The following is an 18089-nucleotide window of genomic DNA, read 5'->3' as shown; positions in this document are numbered from 1 at the left end:
TTTGTATTTCATCTTTGCAAGATCTGATAAAAAATAAGGAGGTTTGTTTAAAATAATTTCGAATTATACACTATAATAGATTAATGAATTATATAGTTTTAACAAAAAAATGTCATATTTTTGAAAATTTATGGTTTAATTTAAGTACAATGTCACACAAAAGTCTGAGTTTTCTGCTGTATTATCGTGGTATTTATCTGGTGCATCAGGATTTTACATAAATTTACTGAATTCTACTTGGGGTGCTCATAAAGATGTGTTGCAAATCAGGTATTAGTTAAGAATTATATATAATTTTTTTTTAAATATATATAAAAGTAAGTTATTATAGTGTGGATTGTTATTATTGCTTTTATTCCAGTACGGATTTGAGCTTTGTAGGACAATACTGCCTTGTTCATCTTGGAGATCTGGCTAGATATCAAGGACATAAAGAACAGGCGCAAAATTTTTATGAGTATGTATTGATTGAAAAACTTTATTAAAACACTGTTTGAAATTTGCTTTATCAAGATTTACATTTGTTTTTTTTTTTAAGGCAAGCAATCAAAGTAGCACCAGCTTTTGGTCATGCATACAACCAATTAGCTCTTTTGGAACCCAAATCATCTTCAATGGATGCGCTTAAGATTTGCTCTTTGTATTGTCGAGCAAATTCATGTGTGCAATCTTTTATGCCGGCGCATAATAATTTGATGAGATTATTGGAAGAACATAAAACATTGTAAGTTGTTACTATATTCAGTATTATTATTATATTAGTTACACATATTTTGTTTTAGTATTGAATAATAGTTTAGTAGTGTTTGTGATTACACTCACAATAAAAAAATCTAATTAATTCAGTTATTCAATAATAACATACTATATTACTGATTTTGTAAACAATTTACATCTATTTAGTATATAAAATACAATACATATAAATTACAAGTATAATATTATTATAGATATTATTCCATGAAATTCATTTAGTAGCAATGTTTTTTTATCTAAGACTTCTTGTTCTTTTTTATTATAGTGAATGCAGCAAAATTTCTACTCTAGAAGACTATATAAGCGCTTTTTTAAAACAGATGTATTATGTTTTGAATAATTCAATTTATGACATGAAAATTGAATGCCCTGTAACGAATCAACTGAATAATAAAAGTGTATTGAGGTATGTGTTATTTGTACTCAACTAATTTATATCTATAATTTTAAAAAAATTAAAAAATATTGATATTTGTAAGCAAGCTCAAAATAACATTAATTAGTTATGTAAGTATTATTTATTTCTTTAAGGCGTTCATACTTGTTACATATTCCTATTCAAAAATTATTGATGCAGTATGCAAGGAATCAGAATTATCAAAAGATGAGGAAATTTTGAAACAAATTATTCTAACACACTACATACATTTATTTTATCTGTTGGAAAAAACTGATGAATCGTATAAAACAGGTACATTAATCATACTTATTTACTGAGAATAATATATATTAATTATCGATAATAATGATAATTAATTTCTTCAATATGCTAAATTATTCTCATTGCAGCTTACTTGTTTCTGTCATGGATTATGAGGAAAGAGCATCTGATTGGTGAAACTATTTTTAAAAATCATTTAAAATGTTGGAAAATCATTTTATATCATTAACAAGCAATGTAATTGAAAGTGATTCTGGAATAGGTAATTAAAGCTATAATAAGCATAATATTTAATCGATTGTGGTTTCAGTAATATTATTGCATTGCAGATGATAGTGATGGTATACTTGATGAAGAATTGGAATTGACAAATTATATACCCTTTGGTTTGACTCAAAATAAAGAAATTTTGTCAGATTTTACTCAAGATGAGGTTTGCGGTGAAAGAGTCTTGAAATGGACTAAGCTTATATTGGATAAAATTTCAAAAAGGTAAAATAACATTTTATTACTATCAAATTACTATTTATAAAATTTTATAAATTAATTTAATTACTATTATTGCAGTGCTGATGTATTTGAAAATACTTCAAATGCAACAAATAATGATGAAAAGGCTGCTATAGTGAGAATGATTCAACCGGGCTCTGCTAAATCTAAACCAAAAAGAGCTAGAACTAATGTTGCATTGCAAACAATTCTTCAAATGAAACATAACTTAGACTTGAAAGAAGAATACGATTCAAACAATGAACGAGAAGACAAGGCTATGAAGTCTTTGTATAGCCTTCCAATAGAATCACCTACGGTTTTATCTACAGATTGGATAGATGAAAACAGTAAAAGTATGCAAGATATTGATTTAAATCAATCAACATCAATTTATAGCAATTTTAGCTTTCTTGAGGAAAACGGTTTAAATTATACATCTCTCTTATCTGGTATGAATGGCACTTCAAGTCTGTGGGGTAATGGTGGCGGATATTCACTATTTAGTGGTCATTCGCCATTGGCAAAATTGTTAGAGGATCAAAAGACAAAATATGATACCAATGTCATAAAATAGGATCTATATTGGAATATTCTGGTTGGAACATGAAGTTGTAGAATTGCTTGCAGCAGGTCTTGAGAGTCCTATTAAGCAGCTATAAGATGACAATGGTGAAAGTAAGCATTTTTTAAAGAAAATCGTCGTTATAGACCACAAGTTATTAGTAATGAATCGCAAGGATTTGATATTATAAATATAAAAGTAAAGGAAATAGTATAATTTTATATTTTATAAATTCATTAATTGCATTTGTTAAAAGGTATAGTTGCAAATGCTATAAAGGTTAGAAAAATTAAATCATAATTGTATAAACTATGAAAATGAAGCTGGGATTGCCTACTCATCTTTTGGTAGAAGAAGTTCAAGTACAGTATAATTAAATTTGTTTAGTTAATAAAAATTTGTTGTTTTATAAAATTTGGTAAATTGTGAAAAAATTGTAAAAATTTGGTTTAAATTTTGTATCATTGCTGCTAATTTATTTGATTAAATTATGCAAATGATATATATATCTTTTAATATTATTAGTGCTGTGTGTGATGCAACATCAGATTTATAACTATACTCTAACCAAAATTAACTTCATATTATTATTCAATATTTAGTACATATATTTATATGAATCTTGAATGCAATTATAAATAATAATTTTGTGGTTGCATTCTGAACAGGAAAATATTATATTCTTGACAGAAAGTATATTATTATTTTTATTATAGCTTTTATGTATTTTTATAAACGAATACACCATTTAACTCAGTAAATTGTTTTAATATAATAAGAATGTTATCTGACACAGCGTGGTGAATATTTTGTATTTATGCATGACTTTTGACATATTGATAATTTTAATTTGTTTCATTTTTTATTGAATCTTTTGTTGTAATTGTTGAGACTGTTGAGGCAGCTCTCTGTCACCATATGAATTTCTCAATAAGACCTTCGACATAATGATATTAAATGATCATATTTGGTATTCTAATAATCTCAGGCATCATGTATAAAATTTCTATATATTAATATGCAATTGCGTATTAATAATTAATAAAGTAACATAAACTTCTTGGCAAACTATAATAATTCATGAGTTGTTTATAAATAAATTTATATAAACATACTGAGTTTCTGAAGGGCCTTATAATGTTAGAAACAAATACAGATTATTCAATTTTGTACATACTTGATAAACATATTTTCTAAAAACGCAGTTTTAATTGCGAAAAAATGGCCCGGCTAAATTGACTAAAAATCAATCAGTTTTGAATTTTTAAAAGCGGTTCAGAATTTTTGGCTAAAACGTAGACGAAAATTTTTGCATTTTTCCGTTATTTATAAAGAAAGGGCTGGACCGATCGATACGCAAATCTAATCAATACGAATCCTCATTGAGTTACATAAAATGGCTTTAAAAGTTTTTGAAATAGGTTCAGCCGTTTTTTTAGAAAACGTCGACGAAATGTCAAATTTCGGCTCATACAAAGCATAGCCCTTTTGTATTTCATTTTAATCGATTCGAATTGCTTGAAACATCGAGAAAGGATAAAATTAAAAAAAAACTAGTGGGGTGGGTGGCATCGTGCCTTAGGCAAATTGCTGGAACTTCCCGTATCGTAACGAAATGTTCGAGGAATACTGAATGTTTTCAAATAGATTATTCTTAATATTGTAACATATTGTCTAATATTTATAAGAATTATATAAACTAAATTGCAAAGTTGAAATTATTTGTTTAAAGTATATTAGAACTATAGTCAGAATTAAAAATAAAATCTGAATTAAAAAAAAAAAATTGGAACAAAAATTTTTTTCCAAAATCAATTATTTTGTTAGAACAAGCAGAAAGTTTTTTGAATCATTCAAATCGGACGCTTAGTTCTCTCAAAAACTGCCATTTTTTACATATTTAGCTCCGTATCTTCGAAATGGCTGGGCCTGCCTTTGCCAAAAACTAATAAACACTTCTCCCAATCATTACTAATTGAATGTTTTTTAGATCATTCAAATCGGATACTCCGTTCTCTCAAAAAGTCGATTTTTATTTTCTGCACTCTTTGCTCCGTATCCTCGAAACGGCTGGACCTGCCTTTGCCAAAAACTAATCAGCTCTTTTCCCTATCGATACGAATCGAATGCTTTTTGAACCATTCAAATTGGTTGTTTCGTTCGCCCGGAAACGTGACTGGAAATTTGTATCCATACATACATACACACACACACACATCCATTTTTTCTGAGGTATGCCAAAATGTTCAGAAACCTTCAAAACGTCGAGAAATGTAAAAATTTTCAATTCCGATTTTCGGCCCATTACAATAACTTACCCTACGGGAAGTTAACTAGGATTTTCTTCTGAAAATTTAAATTTTTTCCACAGGAAGTAATAAGGATTACTTCCTCCTACATATTTTAACTTTCGTATCATCTGTCATAAATTTTCGATAATGTTTCGAGATGTAAAAGTATTTCATTTAGAAATATAAAATAAAATACTATTATTTTTTTCAATTTAATAATCCTAAACAATGCAATGCGAATATATTAAAAATAATTTTCCTCATTTTTCCATATATTTTATGTAAATTAATTATTTAGCCAACCTTGTCTTGTGACATATGGGTTGACTTGAGTTGACATTGCCTTGTTGCAGCTTGCAACTAGTGGCAGAGGAATTTGCAATGTTGATGAAAATGTCATATAAAACTAATATAACATCAATGTTATTTTGACTCACCACTCCTCTATTTTTAATTACTTAAATGAATATTTTATAACTAGTTAATTTATAATGGTTTAAATTTATAGTGCATATGTTGGTCGTAAAAGTAAGACGTGTTCGACAGCTTAATTAAAGTATTTATGGAGAAGTTAACATATCAGCGTTGATATGTTTTCAGCTTTCAAAAGACTAGCTGGAAAAGCAGAAAATGCTTCGAATGGCCCCCCAGTCACCAGGCCATGCCTGGTACTCTGCAAAAGAAATTTTCGAAAGGAGTTCAATATAACAGTATGTGAATAATATAGTATTAATAGAAATAGAATATTAAAATAACATACTATGTTAGAGAAAGATTTTACTTTAAAGTCTGAAGATATTTTAAAGGTTAGGTCATCTCATAAAATCTAGGTTTTAAATAATTCAATACTAACTTTATATACCCATTTTAAATTATATGATACTTTCTATTATATTCCTAATTTAGAGATTCAATCAAGTTTGAGATTTACAAATTCTATCATTATTGGTAAAAATGCTGTTGTCTTTTATACATATGGTTCTTCTTGATGAATTGTTCTTTTTCTTTGTAATATTAAAATACCACAATCGATCGCTCTAAAACACAAAAGTTAGCTATCGTTTTGCAAATTAGGTACAGAACTTTATATATACAATATATTAATCTTGATTGATAATATATGAAAGAAAGATAATATCCACCTTGCCTATATATATATTTAGTGTTTATAAGAATTATTGAATCTAAGTATTCAGTGTCAAGTTTATCCTTATCTATGATTTTTTGCTCAAATTTCCATATATTCTTATATAAAGGAGCAAAACAGGCTCCATTTGTTTTTTGACTAATTTTATCTTACTGAAATATTAAATTTTTTATCCTATGTTTTAGTGAAAATCATAATCAAGGGAGATCGCAATGTTGGTAAATCATGTTTATTAGAACGCTTGCAAGGCAGAGGTTTTATAGAAGAATATGTTCCTACAGAACAAATTCAAGTTGCTTCTATTCAATGGGCCTTCAAAGCTACAGATGATATTGTAAAGGTAATTAGACTGATTAAAACTATATATTCATGAAAAATTATTTCAAATCTAAAGTTATTTTAGATTTTAATTGAATGTCATTAAATACTTATTACTTTAATTTGCTATTTGCGTTGAATTGCTACTAATTGCAATTGTTACTAATGTGAATTCATTAAATATATTATGATCATTGTTTAGTTTAAGTGAGCACAGGATGCAGATGCAAATCCTATAATTTTTCCATATATTTTCCAAAGCTTAAGTAAATACGCCCGCATCCCTTTTTATATTTTTGTTATTAATGTATTTTTTTAAACCCATGTATATTCTATTGTATCAAATTGTGGGATTATAGAAAAATCCCATAAATAATAATTCCCAAAATTCTATAGTAGTATCAGTGTATATTTGTGAACTCTCTCTTCCAGGCAGTTATATAAGGTTGTCAAATATCTCCCTTCCGCCTTTTTGTATTATAAACCAAGAGCAAAAAAGCGGAAGGGAGATATTTGACAACCTAATAATAATTTTTAACTCCCGTAGGGTAAGTTATTGTAATGGGCCGAAAATCGGAATTGAAAATTTTAACATTTCTCGACGTTTTGAAGGTTTTTGAACGTTTTGGCATACCTCAGAAAAAATGGATGTGTGTGTGTGTGTGTGTGTGTGTGTGTGTGTGTGTGTGTGTATGTATGTATGGATACAAATTCCAGTCACGTTTTAGGGCGCACGGATCAACCGATTTGAATGGTTCAAAAAACATTCGATTCCTATTGATAGGGAAAAGAGCTGATTAGTTTTTGGCAAAGGCAGGTCCAGCCGTTTCGGAGATACGGAGCAAAGAGTGCAGAAAATAGAAATCGAATTTTTGAGAGAACGGAGTATCTGATTTGAATGATCTAAAAAGCATTCAATTAGTAATGATTGGGAGAAGTGCTTATTAGTTTTTGGCAAAGGCAGGCCCAGCCATTTCGAAGATATGGAGCTAAATATGTAAAAAATGGCAGTTTTTGAGAGAACTAAGCGTCCGATTTAAATGATTCAAAGAACTTTCTGCTTGTCTTAACAAAATAATGATTTTGGAAAAAAAATTTTGTTCAATTTTTTTTTTTTTTTTTTTTTTTTTTTTTTTAGTTTTATCAAAAATATTTCAGATTTTATTTTTAATTCTGGCTATAGTTCTAATATACTTTACAAATATTTTCAACTCTGCAATTCAGTTTATATAATTCTCATAAATATTAGACAATGTTACAATATTTATAATAATCTATTTGAAAACATTCAGTATTCCTCGAACATTTCGGTACGGGAAGTTCCAGCAATTTGCCTTAAGGCACGATGCCATAAATGCCTCAAGACAGAATTCCACTTACAGCTAGTTGTATTATATTTTAAAATTTATAATGCAGTATTCAGTTAGTCACAATACTAGTCACATAAATCATTTAATAAAAATTTCTATTTTTATATCTATTCTTGTTTTCATTCTTCCAATAATTGCAGTGCACACAAGCCTTTAAAAGTGTAGTAATTAATAATATACGACGTGATAAAGGGAATATTAATAAAAAAAATCAATTAGTTTAATTATACATGTTAATTTACAGTTATTTTGGCAATACTTCTAAAGTCCATAAAGTCCCTATTTATTTTGAACCTATTATTATATATTACTTCCAGGTAGAAGTATGGGATGTTGTTGATAGAGGAAAATCCAGACCCCAAAATAGTGGTTTGAAATTATCTCTGACGACAAGTCCTATAGATGCATGCCCACCTGCTCTGGACGCAGAATTTTTAGATGTTTACAAAGGCACTCATGGAGTTATACTGATGATGGATGTTACTAAATCTTGGTAAAAAATAAATATCATATATATATATATATATATATATATTGTTTATTAAATAATAATTTAAATTTATGCTAAATAAATTATTATATATTGATAGGACCTTTGACTATGTCTGCAAGGAGCTGGCTAAAGTTCCTGATGATATTCCAGTTTTAATATTAGGCAATCATTGTGATATGAGTCATCATCAAGCAGTGACAAATGGACAAGTATCAGGATTTATTGAAAATTTTATGTAAGTTGTTTATTATTTTATATGCTAGAATATCATTTTTTTGACCACACTTATTAAATGATCAGTTGCTGCTAATATACAAAATCAATTACTTGGCTTGATAAAGTAACTTTTCTAGAATAAAAAATTATCTTATTACAACTTTAAGTATATAAGTAATTAGTTTTCTAATTTTTTGCAAGTTGCTAGTTTAAAATGAATAATACATTTATTTATAATTTTTTAAGTGAAACAAATAATTTTACTATAGGAGATCTGGTGAAACCTTGTATGCAGAAAGTTCCATGAGAAATGGATTTGGCCTACATTTACTTCATCGGTTTCTAGGACTTCCATTTCTGAGACTGCAGAGGTTAAGCCTTGAGCTTTTATTAGAGAGAAATAAGAGAGATACAGATATTACAAAAGAAGAGATTCTATTGTTTCAGGTAAAATATTTTGTACAAAATGTACAAATCTATAATTTTGCAACTTTGTGCAATATATGACTATTTTTTGCCTTTGAAACATATTAAAAAAATTAGTTAAATTTTAGCTTAATGTGTAATATATTTATAAATTAATAATCATATAATAAAAATAAACAAACATCTAATTTCATCCAAAGTTGTAACAAAATTTGATAAATAATAATGTAGAATATTTTTAAATATGGAAGATAATTAGTAATACCATTGCCTAATATGAATTTGATTTTCAATTTATCCTTTACAGCAATCTGATGAATCAAATTATAACAAATTTCTAGACAACTTAGTTAAAAAGAGACGGCAAATTGCAGATCACAATGCTAAAATTCCAACAAATGTTATACCAACATCTAATAATGCTCAAGATAGCACAAACGAACGCAAAGACATTCCGATACAAAGCCATAGCACAGTTACAATTGGTGCAGGTCATCCGATAATAGTTGCAGGTAAACCAGTTGTAGTAAACAGTGATCCTACAAAATAGCCAAGTTCCAAATTTGACGGCCAATCTCAAATCACCACAAATCTGTCAACAAGGTAGTGAAGCAATAGGTTCATCATCTGAACAAAGAAATATGGATGTTAAAAATAAAATTATAAAAACTGAGTCTGCACAACATACAAATAGTAACAGGTAACAGAAACTATACTTTATTTTTAAAAAAAATATAATTATTTCAATTAATTAATTTTATATTAATTTCAGTAAGCATTTGTACAAAAGTCAATTGAACACCGTGGAAGATTTTTGTCCTGATGATGCTTTAGACAGGAGCTTCTTAGATGATGTTGGAGGTTCTGCAGTGGCTGATGATAAACATGACAGTGATAGGTACATACACAATACTATTATTTAACTAACAACTTTCTTAGTACAATTTTGTACCATTTATTAATTTTACATAATGATAATAAGCATACATTTGATTTAAAAGCAATTCTTTTATTCTAGTGATGCAGAAATTGGAAACCCCTTAGTTGCAACATTCCAAGAGGAAATTGATGGTGCAGAAGAGATTACAGAAGAATTTAATACACAAAATTCTAATAAAATGGTTTCAAATGGCAAAACATTTTCTCACTCTACAAAAAATAATTTCAATATCAATATGTCGAAACTGGATATTGGTGATTTTAAACCACTTTCTAATTATGATCAACCCACCAATGAAGAGAATGATTTTGATAGTCTAAAAAGTGATGAGTTGGATGTTAACTTTGGTTCTGATGAATGGATACCAAGTTCTTCAAAAGTGAGAAGGTCACCAGAAGGTATAGGCAACATTGTTAATCTTTGATAAATTTTTTGAATTAATAATTAATCATTAAAATTATGCAGGTGGAGAGGATTCCACTGGTACATGTAGTATTAACCAAGGTTTAATAGAGGAGACGAAGGTAAAAATTAAACATTGTTATCAAATAATTTTGCAGTCTTGTTTCATTTAAAAGCAAAATATTTAAATTTTATTTGTTTTGGTCCAACAGATAGTAATCATTAATGTAATAAAGTAATGGTCTTTATTTGTTGAAATATTTTTTGTAATTTTCAGTGTTAAATTTTTATTTATGATTTTTGAAATTATGGTAATTTAATAAAATTTTATTTCAGGAAACAAAGAAGCACAAAAAATCTAAAAAGAGCAAAGATAAAGAGAAAAAGAAGAGTAATAAGAAAGATAAAAAGAAACGAGATGAGCTGGAATTGTTTTTGAATGGACATGGAAATCAAAATCCAGAAGCTGATGCTTACGAAGCTATTTAATGAAACATATGCTGAAACTATTGAATCTGTACTTTGAATCTAAATGTTATTTAAACTAAAATAAATCTGTTATGTGAGTACATAGTTTATTAAGAATAACTATAATACACAATGTGATTTTTATCTCATACATATAGTATTAATTTCATCAGCGCCTTAAAGAGATCCAACTGAAACAAAAATGTTTTTGTTATTAATGATTTCAGTTATATCCAGTAATTATTTTGAATTGAAATAATATTCAGATAGAGCTAATATAATGAAAATTCACAGAAAATCATTACAAGTTCAATTCATCATTGAATGAAACAATGTAACATGAAATAACTAAAACTAACCTTGATTACTGAGACAATATACATTTTACTTCAGTGATATGATCTCCCATACACTAAACCTGAATTTAAAAAAAAATATATTAGGATATTTTAAAAGCTTTATAACAAAATGTGCTTTATAACAAAAATCAGATAGGAGCGAAAGACATTGCTAAGTAAATATCATAGAACTTTCAATTGAACTATAATATCATCATAAGTAAAAATTTATTATAAAATATAATGCATGAAATTTACCTTATTCAAAATTTCGTTTCATCAGCATCACCAGATTCATGCAATGAATCTAAAAAAAAAAAACCAAAGAGTTAGACTTTTGAAGTGAGTTCAAAATAAAGATGATTATGAAAGAGTATTCAGATAGGAGCGAAAGACAATTGCAAGTTAGATATCACAGTAAAGTCAATTGAACTATAATTTCATCATAAAAAAAGATTTTATTTTGTAATTTGTTTATTGTAATTACCTTGCTCAGTAAAGCACATGAAAGTCTGCATGTGTTTTTACATCGGATTCAATTAACATGATAGTTCTCAGTTTTCTAGCCATTGAGTAATTGCAGCCATACTGAAAAGAAAAAAGTAATTAATTTTAAAAGTCAATTTTAAATGAAGAAAGTTTTGAGGTATACAAAAAATATTCAGATAGGAGCGAAAGACAATTGCTAGTTAGATATCACAGTAAAGTCAATTGAACTATAATTTCATCATAAAAGACTAGATTATGTAGTAATCTACTCATTATGTAATTACCTTGCTTATTTCAGCACATGAAAGTCTGCATGGCTTTTACATCGGATTGAAATATCATGATGATAATTCTTAGTTTTGTAGCCTCTGAGTAATTTCAATCATACTGAAAGAAAAAAGTAATGAATTTTAAAAGTCAAATTTAAATGCATAAAGATTTGGCATATACAAAAAAATATTCAGATAGGAGCGAAAGACAATTGCTAGTTAGATATCACAGTAAAGTCAATTGAACTATAATTTCATCATAAAAGACTGGATTATATAGTAATTTGTTTATTATGTAATTACCTTGCTTAGTTGAGACAAGAAAGTCTGCCTGGTTTTCTCATCAGATCAAATGATCCTAATATTTCTTTTAGTTTTGCAGCTACTGACTAATTTTAATTATACTGGAAAGAAAAAAGTAATGATTAAATTTTAAAAGTCAAGTTAAAAAAAAAGATGTACGGTATACAAAAAAAAATTCAGAGGAGAATGGGTTATCATACATTGCTAGTTAGATATCACAGCAAAATCTAATTTATAATTTCATCATTCTTTTAACAGAAAAAATAAGAAAGGAGACAATATATTTTAAACTTATATACTTCATAAGACAATAGAAGTTACTTACATTTGATAATAAAGCCGAATATTCCCATAAAAGATAAAACCGTTTATGAAGCATTCTTTCAGAAATTCTAAAAAAGAAAGAAAAACAGATTAATATAATCTAAAAATACAATTACATTTTTTAAAATCATTTCTACTATTTCAGTGGGCAGATATATATCAACACGTTTTAATATTTGGGTTCTCTCTGATGAGGGAGCCTGCCATAAATCATCATTAAGAAACATTAAAAAGAATTTTATAAATAATTACCTGTTCAAATTAATAATTTTGATATCAGCCAGGTTAATTTCCAAAGACTCATTCAGATTCTGAAAGAGAAAGATAAAAAATCAATTCATAAATTTCTCTATTAAAACTTTTATAAACAGATTTTTGATTAATCAGATAGGAGCGAAAGACATTGCAATAGTAAATATCACAGCGATCAATTGAACTATAATATCATCACAGTATGAGAATGCAAGAGTAAATTATTAAGCAAGCTAACAAAGTAACTAAAAAACATACAGCCGAAAAATGTATATAATTATATTTTGTAAATTTCATATAACGAATTAAGCTTATTGCAGAAATTACCTGTATCAACTGTAAGGCTTCATGTATTTGCCCTGAACAAATATTCTAGGAACATCAATGTTGCTTTTGATATTCACAGTACGTCTATGAATATATGTGTTCGAAATGATGTTAAATCCTGCTGATCTCAAAAGGATTTCAAGGTACTCGGTAGAAAAATAGAATGACCTGGAAATAAAGTATAATTATAATATTTAATATTATAAAATACTAAAGCAAACTAAATTGATTTAGTAAGGTCAGTGGGCAGAAACATCAACATATTTTTATATTTGGGTTCTCTCTGATGAGGGAGCCTGCCAAAATCATCATGTAAGGTAAGAAATGTATTTTTTTTTTCTAGTAATGAGACTAAAGAAAACGTACATTTGGGTTATTTAATCCATTGCATCCATCAAAAAATATAATAAAGATAAGATAATTTTACATACCTAGTACCATCCTGCCGTACATAAAAGTTATCAGCTATTTTATTTCCAGGTTTGAACCTCAATTGAGCCATATCATACAATCCATAATCTCGAAACAACAATACACCTCCTGGTTTCAATATATTAAAAATATTTTGCAGTGTTGTGCTGAACTTATCTGGGTGTATCGCTGATAAAACAAAAACTGCAGTAACTATGTCTATAGAATTATTTTCCAAATACTGGAAAATATCATTCTTGGTTATGTCGCATTGAAAAGCCTTCATTATATTTTCATCATACAAGGAATTTGATTTCACCAAATCGACTGCTCTTTCAGATAAATCACAAGCATATATAAAATACTTATTTAACTTATCTTTAATCAAGGGGTATATTAAATTACCAACGCCACATCCTATTTCTAGCATTTTCTTTGGCGTACCGTGCTCGGATTTATCATCCAGTAATTCTTCAAATTCACGTGTAGTCCAATGCCGGTTTTTAAAGAACCTGGTATCATTTCGTTTATAGAACAAATCCCAGTTCTTTTTGGAATCTATTTCTAACTTATTTGCTTTAAAAGAACTCACAAGTCGCGTGTCTTGTTGGGTTAGTTTTAGCTTTTCTTCGTCGGTCAACTCACGGGCTTTGGTAAACGCCACTTCATCTTCATCCATCTCGACGGGTTCACTTGCTATGGACATTTTGTTAATATTTTATATGAACTTCTATACCCGGAGAACATTTCTTTAGCAATATTTTTCACCAGGATCTTATAGTTTTGTTACCACTGGCTACCACGTTCTTCACAAGAGGCAAGCTCGGAAAGAAAGAACGATGATTTTGTCAGTCTTGTCCGCGAGCTCTTCGTGTTCACTTCGCTCAGTAGTACCAACCTGTATCCGCAAAACAAAATTAATTATTTTGGAGGTAAGTTCAAAAGCGACAAATTCAAATTTAAAAATGTTGAATTCGATACAAATTAATGTTGCATAAGAAATAATGATTTTATACTAGATATTTTCGATAAAATTAGATCATTAAATGTTTCGAAAAGTTAAACATTTAAATATAGAACTAGTGGTGTATGGCATCGTACCTTAAGGAAAATTGCTGGACCTTCCCGTACCGTAACGAAATATATCGAGAAAAACTAAATGTTTTTAAATAGTTATTATAAATTAATACTGTAACACTGTAACATTCTCTAAAATTTATAAGAATTATATAAGCTGAATTGCAAAGTTGAAATTACTTGTTTAAAGTATATTAGAACTTTAGTCAAAATTAGTTCTCTCAAAAACTGCAATTTCTTGCACATTTAGCTCTGTATCTTTGAAATGGCTGGGCCTACCTTTGACAAAAACTAATAACCTCTTTTCCCAATCATTACAATTTGAATGTTTTTTAGATCACTCAATCGGATAATCCGTTTTCTCAAAAACTCGATTTGTATTTTCTGCACTCTTTGCTCCGTATCTCCGTAACGGCTGGACCTGTCTTTGCCAAAAACTAATCAGCCCATCTCCCTATCAATAGGAATCGAATGTTTTTTGAACAATTCAAATAGGTTGAAAACGTGGACACACACATCCATTTTTTCTAAGGTATACCAAAATGTTCAGAAACCTTCAAAACGTGAAGATATGCAAAAATGTTTATTTACGATTTTCTGCCCATTACTTACGAGAAGTTAAAAAACTTATTAAGAACTTTAGTACCATACAATATTTAGTACAATATTTAGTGTACAAATATCATATTAACAACAAATGATTGACTTAATATAAAAACTGACTATTATTTCTCATGTTGTATCAGGGGCATAGCGTGCATTGGCCGGGGGCCCCCCAGGCAGTAATTAATAAAATTTCATTTATCATCAATATTCATCTATCCTTTTTGAAAATTTCTACAAACAATTCAAATTCAATACACAAATTGTTTAACCATTTTAGCTTATAATGGCTACAGTTTTTGATAAAGTTTCTGCTTCAGTTAATAATGACTAACTCCCCGAAGGAATGGTTTATGTTTTTGCCAGAAATGTTTGGTTTTCCAACGATAGGCCGAGTCGATTCCTTAAATTAGGAGAAGAGTGCTAAAATTTTCGCCTTCGTTTCAATATCAATATCATTGGGGGTTCCCTGTCTCGGGGACTCCGTATTTTTGATACGGCTGGTAGCAACGCCCCTATGTAGTATCAATACAAAATAATTGATTTGTGGTTAACTTATGATGGCAATGAATGCTGCAATTATAGAAAAAAACTTAATATTTTGATACAAGTATACCATTTATTATTTTTTAAAATCAAAATATAGTTATTTTCACATACTTCACATATATAGACACATGGACAATCATATTATATTTCTTTATTATATAAGCTATGCATATATGTTTATACATACATTAGTTAAGGTTAAATCTATTACTTTTTGGTGAAATGTTTTAAAAACTACTGTATTCTAAATGATTATGTACTGAAACTGTTATTTGGAATCGATGTGAACAAAATTAAAATTAACTATTGCTATGATAATAAGAGTTGCTATGTATCTAGATCATAATATTTTTATAGCTCTCATATTTGTTTAATGATAAAATAATCCACCAAATATATCAAATTGAATTAATTGAACGGAATAGAAACAAAATAACAAGTTCTGATTTTAATACTTTCAGTTGCAAAAATCTTAAGTTGTTTTACCAATAAACTACGAAAAATAATAGATAATTTCCACCCTTAACTTGTTGCATGCATATACATATATGTATAATAAATAGTTTAGTATACTAATATTATTTACAATATCTGTCAGTATTTACATAATATTTGTAATATTATCCTTATAATAAACTTCTTCGTATTATATATTATCTCACGTCACAACATTAATAATAACAGTAGAAATTATAATTAAAGTTGTACTTATTTATCTAAAGACGACTAAGTACAACTTATTTTGTGCCACGCGGCTAAAACTAAAGTCACTTCTTATTTTACCATTAAATAATAATATTATTATAATTATTATCATATTATTATATAGATATATGGGTATAATAAAACATTGTTTGGCATTAGTTTTTAGATAATCAGAAAACTGATTTAATTATTACACAATATAAAAGCTAGTATAAGCTACCGTAGTATTTTTACTCCTGGCAATGAATTTATGATAAGTGAATTATAGTAGAGTATATGATGGCTCATAATCTTAGTCAAAGTTAATTTTTAGGAAAAAAAATGAATCTTCACATCATGTGTCGTTGAACTCATGATGTATATGTGTGCGGAAACTGTTTATAGTACAAATAATATGAAAACATTACTATGATTCATAAGCATCTTAAGATGATATGAAAATTGCATTTGTTTGCAAAATAAAATTTATTCGGCTTATTGTTAGATTGAAGACACTATTTTCAGAACGTTGTCTAAAGCAGTGGATTTCAATCTTTTTTGCACCCCCCCTGCGTTCTGATAAAAAATAGTTGGGTTTTTCTTTTTTTCAACAATTTCATTTCATAAATACTCAACTAATATCAAAGATGATTATCAGACTGCAAATTAATTAGTTTTTTTTATTCATATATTTATTTATTATTTTCATATCCCAGTCAGACAGGTTAAAAACTTTATATAAAAATATGCATGAAAAATGATTATTTTTTATATAATTTCATTTTTTTGTTTATTTTCGAAAACTGAATTTTGGAAACAGTTGTACCCTTGTAACAACTTAGCGATGTTATGAGGGGGTGCGCCCCACAGATTGGAAACCACCGCCTTAAAGCAAACTTATGGAACTTCCGCAATATACACAAATATTAAACAAATAAAATTGATCGAAAAATTGACTAATTTACAATATTTCAAAAAAATATTTAAAAAAATAATATAATTTAATAATTTTGAAGTTTTTGCCATCTTAGTGCTGTGTGACTCCTTAATTTAATTTTTTAAAAAGGCATAGATTTGTTTGTTTAACACATTTCAGATAAACCAAATATTTTTATAAGTGGAATTGAAACATTAAATATTTGCTGTATAATATAGTTTAGTTAACATTTGTAACAATTACGGAAGTTTTGCGATATTTATTAATGCGATACTAAATATAACTAAAGATTAATGTTTTCTGTGTAATGTGATGCTTCCCAAAATGTTAGAACTAATATTTTTAATACCTTTTTAACACCATTGCCGGAAAATATAAGAGATCAACTATCGCAGTAAACGGTTAAACTTATTAGTCATTGATAATTTTATCAAATTTATTTACTCTTGAAGAAATCTCTTTGAATTTGTGTTTTAATTTATAACTTAAAATATTTATTTCATAAATGTTGCTTAATATTAAATTTGAAACCCTTTCAAAATTTTTTGAAATGCATTAAAGTTCTTTGCATTCATGAGCGTATCCAGAATATATGTATAGAAGGGGCATAAACTGAATCTGATTATTATTATAATATTACAGAACGATACAATATTTATTCCAATATTTAGATTCCATTTCCAAAAAACATCAATTCAGATTTTATTTGAAAATTGTAAGAGTTAAGAAAATGCAACCCTTGTCGCTACCCCTGGTTACATTCATGTTTTAAAATTCACTTCGTTAATATACAGTATATTAAATATATCATATAAATGCTTTATTTTAAATAAAATACTTCTGATTATTTATATATTAATATCAGAACAATTTGAAACACTCACCAAGGTACGTAGTCTAATAGAATATTTAATATATGTAACACTTTTCTGTCTAACATTTCATATATATATTATTCCATAAATATTCTTATTATATAAATAT

General features: G+C 27.8%; 5 protein-coding genes, 4 non-coding genes and 1 pseudogene across 9 annotated transcripts; 4 read left to right on the top strand and 6 right to left on the bottom strand.

The window, feature by feature from the left end:
• Positions 1–145: 145 nt before the first annotated feature.
• LOC113372030 (protein SMG7-like) lies at positions 146–728 on the top strand (the record flags this gene model as incomplete). Its single annotated transcript, XM_026612398.1, has 3 exons — positions 146–270; positions 362–457; positions 539–728. Coding segments are annotated over 3 exons (411 nt in total), but the record flags the coding sequence as incomplete, so codon positions are not given.
• Positions 729–1630: 902 nt separating this feature from the next.
• LOC113372031 lies at positions 1631–2616 on the top strand. The gene is made up of 3 exons (XM_026612399.1): positions 1631–1679; positions 1747–1909; positions 1985–2616. Exon 3 carries the CDS (start codon positions 2049–2051, stop codon positions 2481–2483), a length of 435 nt encoding a protein of 144 aa, XP_026468184.1. The 5' UTR covers positions 1631–1679; positions 1747–1909; positions 1985–2048; the 3' UTR covers positions 2484–2616.
• Positions 2617–5352: 2736 nt separating this feature from the next.
• Positions 5353–9298, top strand: LOC113372027 (rab-like protein 6). Its single transcript, XM_026612395.1, is given in 7 exon segments — positions 5353–5409; positions 5412–5472; positions 6095–6249; positions 7915–8090; positions 8188–8325; positions 8576–8753; positions 9040–9298. Coding segments are annotated over 7 exon segments (1008 nt in total). The 3' UTR covers positions 9283–9298.
• Positions 9298–10634, top strand: LOC113372029. Its single transcript, XM_026612397.1, has 5 exons — positions 9298–9432; positions 9505–9630; positions 9751–10070; positions 10138–10196; positions 10411–10634. Exons 1-5 carry the CDS (start codon positions 9374–9376, stop codon positions 10561–10563), a joined length of 717 nt encoding a protein of 238 aa, XP_026468182.1. The 5' UTR covers positions 9298–9373; the 3' UTR covers positions 10564–10634.
• Positions 10635–11029: 395 nt separating this feature from the next.
• Positions 11030–11101, bottom strand: LOC113372037 (annotated as a pseudogene).
• Positions 11102–11158: 57 nt separating this feature from the next.
• LOC113372028 (methyltransferase-like protein 6) lies at positions 11159–14099 on the bottom strand. The gene is made up of 8 exons (XM_026612396.1): positions 13276–14099; positions 12845–13012; positions 12518–12576; positions 12267–12333; positions 11942–12042; positions 11654–11756; positions 11368–11468; positions 11159–11187 (listed from the first exon to the last, which is right to left on the bottom strand). The coding sequence occupies exons 1-2, from the start codon at positions 13959–13961 to the stop codon at positions 12850–12852; spliced, it is 849 nt and encodes a 282-aa protein (XP_026468181.1). The 5' UTR covers positions 13962–14099; the 3' UTR covers positions 11159–11187; positions 11368–11468; positions 11654–11756; positions 11942–12042; positions 12267–12333; positions 12518–12576; positions 12845–12849.
• On the bottom strand, positions 11250–11336 carry LOC113372035. The gene has a single exon (XR_003366695.1). It is a non-coding gene; the product is annotated as a small nucleolar RNA snR60/Z15/Z230/Z193/J17 (small nucleolar RNA).
• Positions 11534–11622, bottom strand: LOC113372034. The gene has a single exon (XR_003366694.1). It is a non-coding gene; the product is annotated as a small nucleolar RNA snR60/Z15/Z230/Z193/J17 (small nucleolar RNA).
• Positions 11822–11910, bottom strand: LOC113372036. Its single transcript, XR_003366696.1, has one exon. It is a non-coding gene; the product is annotated as a small nucleolar RNA snR60/Z15/Z230/Z193/J17 (small nucleolar RNA).
• LOC113372032 lies at positions 12641–12725 on the bottom strand. Its single transcript, XR_003366693.1, has one exon. It is a non-coding gene; the product is annotated as a small nucleolar RNA snR60/Z15/Z230/Z193/J17 (small nucleolar RNA).
• Positions 14100–18089: the final 3990 nt, after the last annotated feature.

The sequence above is a fragment of the Ctenocephalides felis genome, unplaced genomic scaffold (assembly GCF_003426905.1).
Source record: "Ctenocephalides felis isolate EL2017-DRISC unplaced genomic scaffold, ASM342690v1 CF-g0.4_SCAFFOLD_01529, whole genome shotgun sequence".
Lineage (NCBI taxonomy): Eukaryota > Metazoa > Arthropoda > Insecta > Siphonaptera > Pulicidae > Ctenocephalides > Ctenocephalides felis.
The sequence above is the reverse complement of the archived record's forward strand: the minus strand, read 5'-3'. Positions and strand labels throughout refer to the sequence as shown.